Source organism: Sinohyriopsis cumingii, chromosome 11, assembly GCF_028554795.1.
Source record: "Sinohyriopsis cumingii isolate HCF-2022 chromosome 11, ASM2855479v2, whole genome shotgun sequence".
Lineage (NCBI taxonomy): Eukaryota > Metazoa > Mollusca > Bivalvia > Unionida > Unionidae > Sinohyriopsis > Sinohyriopsis cumingii.
In genome coordinates this window covers 74,198,132-74,206,095 of record NC_142971.1, presented here as the reverse complement: position 1 = coordinate 74,206,095, position 7,964 = coordinate 74,198,132, and the positions used below count along the sequence as shown (strand labels likewise).

General features: G+C 31.7%; 1 protein-coding gene across 1 annotated transcript; it reads right to left on the bottom strand.

The window, feature by feature from the left end:
* Positions 1 to 2,614: 2,614 nt before the first annotated feature.
* Positions 2,615 to 6,072, bottom strand: LOC149788747 (galectin-9-like). Its single transcript, XM_089973546.1, has 5 exons — positions 6,059 to 6,072; positions 4,788 to 4,858; positions 4,123 to 4,205; positions 3,178 to 3,382; positions 2,615 to 2,728 (listed from the first exon to the last, which is right to left on the bottom strand). The coding sequence occupies exons 2-5, from the start codon at positions 4,809 to 4,811 to the stop codon at positions 2,615 to 2,617; spliced, it is 426 nt and encodes a 141-aa protein (XP_089829672.1). The 5' UTR covers positions 4,812 to 4,858; positions 6,059 to 6,072.
* Between the last annotated feature and the right edge of the window lie 1,892 nt (positions 6,073 to 7,964).

Below are 7,964 nucleotides of genomic sequence, written 5' to 3'. Positions count from 1 at the left end.
GGAACAAAAGCAACACGTCCATGTATATAGACTGATAGATTAAAGGATAGTTACTTCGAGGAATACAATATAGCTAGATGTTTCAAAAGAAATTCATCCGATTGAGTTATTGTTGCCTCCTTAAACAAGATTACTTGTCTCTTCAACTACCTAAAAATTATAAAGCTAGAAAGCTTGTGACGACATATTGATGCTAACATCAGAGTGATCTGAAAGCTTTTATTTTCTCAATATACTTCACAATAATCAACTAGTCACCTGACATCATCTTGCATTTTCATAATCGTTGGTAAGACGAGATAAAGGAATGATTCGAGAACTTGTTTTACGCATTTTATTATTTGACAAACATTTATAATGTATTGCTCTCATGGAATTGGTTCATAAATGATATAAACGCCACTCTCGGGGGATCAATATGCAGCATGTCGATCAATAAATTGTGTTAAGCATGAATCCTGTTGTAGTACCCCCACCTTTTTCTACTTACGATTTGAATATGTTTTTCTACAGTGTTGAGATGTTGAAATATTTTGAAAATCTTTTAATCCTGTAGGAAGAGGAATAATATAGATGTTCCAGATTGGGCCAAATTCCATTGTATCATGTTCTGACAAAAATATGTTTAAATTAAGAGGAATTTCATATATTTAAAAATATTTCACATCGATTTGGTCAGCAGTACACTGGTTTGTTTAAATGAAAAATATATCTACTATTTACGGTTCTATGAAATCCATATTACGAAGTTTTGCTGTTAAAATGAATAATTGGCGAACTACTTAAGCGTTTGAAACTACGTCGTTAAACAATATGAAAATAAAATTAGAAACTGCTTTAGTTACTCCTAATGGGACAAGAGTAATTCGACAATGAATGCCAAAAATCATCATTGAATCAAAGTAATGAATATAATAAAAGTTATATTCCATCGCATGGGTCAGGAGGGCTCGAATAATAATTGAATGGGATTGCTGTCTGCAAATTGGTGTACGTAAAAAAAGGTTCGTTAAGTTCGATGAGTTGGCAATTTTAAAGCAAAAATGATGCCAATCGTTTTCTGTGGTTTTCATAGCAATTGCAAAATATTATTATGTTCATATCTTGTTTATTGCCAATTGTTTGATCTACGTTATTTATATATTCCTCAATGATTCAAATGTAATTTACACCCACATACAGAAATATTTAAATGCAAGGTTACCTTGAAACTGTAAGACTTTTATTTTAGAGTGTTTTAACCCTTTTTTCTGTAATATTTTATAGGTGTGAAAGGGATATGTTTGGATAAAAGTGATAAAGCATTATAAACGCCTCGTACATGTATGTACCGATCCAGTCTGTAGCCACACCGATATCCATCGTTTGTGAATCGCTAGGTCTTTAGACATCAACAACCCCAGCAGTGGCCTTCCAAACATATTGTACACGGTGTCTTGCGATCCATACAATCATTAGTCATCATCGGCAACGAATGCTATTAATGACCAGAACGATTTATTTTCTTCCGTTATTCTGAACATAAATCGCTTTAATATTTGCTTCAATTACAGCTCCATAATTTAAATCAATTTATCAAACTTTTGCTCGAAGTATTACAATAAGCAACACCATACAAATAAGATCGAGATTTGCTATATTGTTAGAATAAATTACCCTGTTGAGACGAAATATAATCAGCTCATAAATATAGATAGGAAACATTCCTGAAAAAGTAAGTTTTTATTCCCTTCCTTTAAGTGGGAATATTAAGAAACTCAATGTCTTTTCATTCAGTTGTGATTACCTTTTCAACTAACAGCTGAGTGAAAATACACTACTCGTGGTCCATACGTTACAACCGTTTAAGAAAATGTTATTATTTACTTTTCCCTTGGGGTCCTTGGAAGAGGGTGGAAAGTATCAGATGTGCAGTAATTGAAGTTAGATTAATAACATTATTTCCACAAGATATGCAATAGGCAAATGAGAGAAACATATATGAATGTAATGTTGAATAGAAAATGTAAATGGGTAAACAGAGAGAAATACAAAATACATAATTAGGGTTAAATACAAAGTAAGTATGGAACAAACTGAAGAAACAAGCTTTAATTTTGCGATACAGATAGATTTTAATACAATAAAGAAAGCAAAACTACAATTATAGTCATAAAGTTTACAGCCAGTTTAGCTTCAAAGGATCGTTTCTTCCATGACAAAGATAGGTAAATATGTTTTCATCTGCACTTTCAAACGTGTTTATTAACATGAGTAGCATAATTTGCAAGTTAAAATATTGCAACAGAGTGTTAACCTAGATTTTCGTACATCTCGAAGAGAAAAGTAAGGTAAAAGTCCTTGCTTTCATGAACTGTTGTTCATATAAAACATGTTCATTTTCCATTTTTCCTCATAATCTCAAAGATATAATCCACTCATGTATTGTTCGGCTTTGCACACATTCTTTGTCCTTTTCTTGATTTCAACATTCAAGCTAATATCTTTATCAAAGAAATATTATAGATAAAACTGTATTCAGTGAGCAAGACCTGATTAAAATAGAGAGGTTAATACAGCGTGTTTGGTAAAACCTGCAAGTAACGTGAAGGTAAATCAGCCATTATTTAGAGAATTACATGACTTGAACCTCTGCAAGGAACACATCACCCTCAACAGCAAGCGTATCCACAAATTGTATAGGTAACTGGTGAAGAAACCGAGTGATTTCTATACCATTTACCTCAACCTGCAAAAAATGACATTTTCAAATAGTTATTCAGGTAGAATCCATTAAACACCTAGAACAGAGTTGTACTATCTAAAACACAAATTGGTATCCAAACAGATATATACACAATAACAACAAAACACGAACCTTTGATTTGACAAAAGACGGGATTGAAGCACAGAAACATATTAAAGCTCTAAAGTAATAGTAAATGCAACTCTTCGTAAAAGTGTTCATTGTATGCTTGTGTATTGTACGATTACATAAATATTGTTTTTACTTCTTAGAAAATGATAGAGAAATATTTTTAAGTTAGTATAAACGATTATGTGATATTAAAGGTGATCGAAATTAAGTTTTCTCCAGTTTATGTAGGATGAAATTCTAACCATAATTAATACAATTTAGGAGAAGAGGTTGTTTGTTTATAAAGAAGAAATTTAGAATTTTGCAAACATGTATATTACCGTGAAAATGTCGTTATCCACTAGGAACTCAATGGTGAACTGCTCTGTTTCAGAGAAAGGGAAGTTAGAAATTCTTTTTTCTGAACCCCATTCACCGTCCTTCTTGTAGTTGGTGTGGACAACATGCCTATCGAAACGGACATCAAAATGGAATGCGATATTTTCCGGAGAAGAAAGTTTCCCCTTTTGGAAATTAAAGGTGAACCTGAAAAATCAAATTTCAAAGTAAAACATTCCTCTTAGAAACAAAATTCATATAAGTGTCTTAAAAAAATATTACAGCTGAAATGTTAAAGTTCATGTAGATTTTAGGTTCGTTCAGTCCAGACGTCCATGCAAATCTCTTGCCCATTTTGTGCTGAACGCATTGTCGTCATATATATTGACAAATTTGTACTGTGTCTCCTTCATTATATTGTAAGGTATTTACCTCATTAGTCTTAGAGTTTGCCACTGTAGACTGAGAAAATGCAAAGATAAGCACGTAATACTTCACATCAACATAAGAAATATTTCAAAACGTTATGTTAAACTTTGTCACAACAGTAGTATTTGTAAATTGGTTGACGCTGTTTTAAGCTTCCCTCAGAATATTGGCATTGTTTATAACAGTAGAGTAATTTATTGTTTGCTGTCTGATGACACCATCTTATTTGTTTTTCAACGTTGTAGTATACATTTTCTATCGTTGTTTTAAAATAGACATCCAAAAGACATCTGAATAATAATGTCTCCAATCAGACATGATATTACTACCATTATGTTTTGTTTCTGCTAATTTAACTACTGCAAGCTTTTTGTATAAATTTAATTTAGATCTTGGGACCTTTGGTAAATATATAACTTTTTAAATCAATCTCTTCATACGGTAAGTATCAAATGCTAATTGTTAATTGTTAGAATTGCTCCCAATATATTTGGGACTTTAGTCTGCTCTTCATCTACCTTTGGACTCCTGCGAGTGCTCGTGCTTTGATTATGAACTTTTTCTGGTCCGTCAGGTTCACGTCAATTTTGAAAGGAACTGGCTGTAATGATAAATCAAACACGTTTTGTGACAGGAGGTATAAAATACCTGGCATTGCGTACCGCGGTATATTCACTGATGTACTGTAAATTGTGATGTTCTTAAGATACGTTTCGATTCATGCTTCAATTATACCGCTAATTTTATTCGAAGTGCATATACCTGAATACCTAATCCTCCTAATTAGGACCACAAGTAAATTGACGTGCATAATTACCTGTCTTTCTTCTGTTTTATACAAATTTAGCTATTCAGATTTTTAGAAACAGCCCTGTTAGCAGTCGGCTTTGTTTAACATTGATAATTGTGACTGCTTTTGTCGAATAAAAGAACGTACTCTAGACGGTCAATATCGCGTCAAGGGGAAGAACTTCTAGAAAACTCTAATTTGTGAATATGGTAATATGATTTATCTGCCATACAGAAAAAAGAAATGTTTTCATTAAATGATGCGCTTCGAAAAATAAAAATTATTTAATAGGTAATAAAGCTGGTTCATTGTAACAAAAGTTTGGAACGTGGTAAAGTGCTGTACACCCTTTCAAACGACCCTGTGTCTAACATTATATTGATTTTAACTTACCGGATCGATGTAGATCTTAGACATTTTCAGTGGATGGAATTCCTTTTGTCCTTTTAATGGTAAACAAGTCTCTAAAGAGAAATTAAACTGAAATATACTGAAAGAAATGTCATCTTTTTTCTTTTATGCCTCGTTCCGTTATTCGTCTTTTGTTGCATTTAAAATATGGCTCTAAACATTTGCAGATGTTCCCATTTATATATCAGTTGAACCAATAATTGAGGCCTTGAACAGACGAGACCTATTTTTTGTTCATATGAGGAATATATTGTTCTGATTCCTGATTACGTTTAACACTTTGCTCCAATCTATGTATGTAAATGAAGCGAGACACATCATATTTTGAAAGATTGTAATGTATTGCATATGTAACCGACATCCTTGGCTTCAAAATCGAAATGATGGGAAGCCTTGCATCAACTTGTGATGTATATTTATTGAAATATTATTAACTTTTTACAACTAAAAAATATAAGTAGATCGAATTTTGGAGTCTTGTTTAAATGATAAATCTGACTTGATTGGCGAGAATTTTGATTTAATCTCGCTGAGGCACATTGCTTTAGTTAACGTTTGCAGCGGATGTCAATAATAATTGCATTCCTTAGATACGCTTCACATAGTGTAACGTAGTGAAACGTTTGTTTTCGCTTATGAAATGATAACAATGAAACATACAGTACAGATATGTGAGATAGAGATATACCACAACCACTGTGAGAATGAGTGCATGGCGTACTCGGCCGTTGACATAAATATGCGATCTGGATGGAATTGGTTGTACCCAAGTAGGTGAACACTATTTGATTGTATTATTATCAAGTTACATTTTGTTATATGTGTAAATCATTTACATGCCTAGGAGCAATCAAAACTGTGATTGGCATGTGCCTCAGGATTCCTGTTCCAGTATTTAAGGTCATAGTTAGGAACGCAATTGTATTTAACTTTTTTTTTACAACTGAGAATTGAATACTCTTGCATAGAGAAAATGGATTCTACAATTTCTGTATTAATTACTAAAGAGAAAGAGATGAATATATATATATATATATATATATATATATATATATATATATAACTGCCTGATTCAATTTAAAAGTTACATTCAAAAACTATTATTGCAGAAACAATTAAGGTGTAAAAGAATGAACCCAATATACTTGCGATTTAAAATATATGATAATATTCTACATATATCATCAATGGTTCCAATATCTTATGGTAGTTTAAAGAAATAAAAATTCAAATATAACAAACAATCTACTCACCAAACTTGAGCCGTATTTAGCAACACTTTGCTCGTTTAATCGATGTTTCTCATTTATATACCTGTGGCTGCACAACACCCACTCAAATAGGTGGACGTGTACTTCTTTTGGAATGTTTGACCTCAACTCCCACTTATGCGATTTTAAATAATAAACAGGATGTACGTTTATTCTTGTCGAATGTACTTTCACGTCATATACAAGATGTACTTTTCATTCTTTTAAATGTTTAGAAATCTTTGGCATGCATTTTAATATTTTTGTTTTTAAAACTTGCAATAATTTTAAGGGTTTCAAATAGAGTCGTGATGTATGCATTGGTGCATGTATTGCTCGGCTTATGTAAGGTATTGCAGATGTTTCTAGTTAATTGCATTTCGAATTCGTCATCGCCTTTAGTCAATAAGTATCTAATAATGTTTATTTACAAATTCATAGTGTCAAAGACTTGCAAATATATGTTTCAAATAAGGTAATTGAATGCTAAATGGTTCTCATGAGTTAAAACAACCAATCGATAACAGACCATTATTGTCTTTACAAAATTTAATTTCTTTGCAGTTTTCTTAAAATGTAGTATGCCCAGTCATTTGTTGTTTTTATCGAGAAAAGGTTACCACGATCAGTGACAGCTATTGCAGAATGAATATAGTACATCATATAAGTACAAATGCACAGCATATAATGAAGTTTGCAAATCATGTAAGTACAGATGTGCAGCATATAATGCAGTTTGCACATCATATAAATACAAAAGCACAACATATAATGAAGTTTGCACATCATATAAGTACAAAAGCACAGCATATAATGAAGTTTGCACATCATATAAGTACAAATGCACAGCATGTAAAGAAGTTTGCCCATCGTATAAGTACAAAAGCACAGCATATAATAAATATTCTCATCTGAAGACAGCTCTTGCGTTCCATACAAAATGATATCAGTTTGGCTTTTATGAGAAACACAATTACTGGACAGGAGGACACGAAGGCTAGCATATTTCAGATATCAATGTCAGTTTGTTGAAATCCAGTTAACTGTAATTGCTACAAAGAGAAACCTGTTGATATGTGATTCTGCAGCTGTTCCCCTGTAGCTGTGCAGGGTCGCCTGGATGTGGACTTTTCAGAATTAGATTTTGAAAACATTCTAGCACAATTAAGCAAAAACAATTGGGGAAGACATATATATATATATATATATATATATATATATATATATATATATATATATATATATATATATATATATATATATATATATATATATATATATATATATATATGATATTTATATATATTTATATATATGACCCAATTAGATGTTCTGCCACACTTTGTAACACTTTGTACTTGAACATGCTATCTTATAACAATTCCAAGTACAAAAAATTCACAATATTCTGTCTATCTCATTATTGGCTATGTATGTATATATGTAAATGTGCTGTAGCTGTGCATGGGAAACACTATATGTATGTATGTATGTATGTATGAATGTATGTATGTATTTATGTATGTATTGATGGATGTACTTGTGTTTATGTATGTATGTATGTATGTATGTATGTATGACTGACTGACTGACTGACTTTATTTCCTCTAAAAAAGAGATTACATCAGAATAAACAAATTCATGATAATACAAGATCATAAAATAACACAGAAAATTGACAAAAATACAATAGTAATACTGTGTCAGCTACCGTGTTGACAAAACGAAATATCTCAATGCCTGCAATTATGCAAATCTGCAGTCATTTGGCGGAGCAAAGCACTAATCTTTTAACAGTTGCTTGATGATGATAATATTTCGAAAAGTTAATACGTCTGTAGTGTTATGTGCTTAACATTAAGTTCGAGATAGTAACGAAAATGAAATGAAAAACTTATAACAGTGTAAT

What these genes read in the sequence shown, in the direction of transcription:
- LOC149788747 (XM_089973546.1), bottom strand. Translation starts at nt 4,811, where the DNA reads ATGTCTAAGATCTACATCGATCCG. An exon ending in GCACTCGCAGGAGTCCAAAG is followed by an intron (nt 3,383 to 4,122) that starts GTAGATGAAGAG and finishes TTGATTTTTCAG; the next exon opens with GTTCACCTTTAATTTCCAAA. An exon ending in TGGATAACGACATTTTCACG is followed by an intron (nt 2,729 to 3,177) that starts GTAATATACATG and finishes CATTTTTTGCAG; the next exon opens with GTTGAGGTAAATGGTATAGA.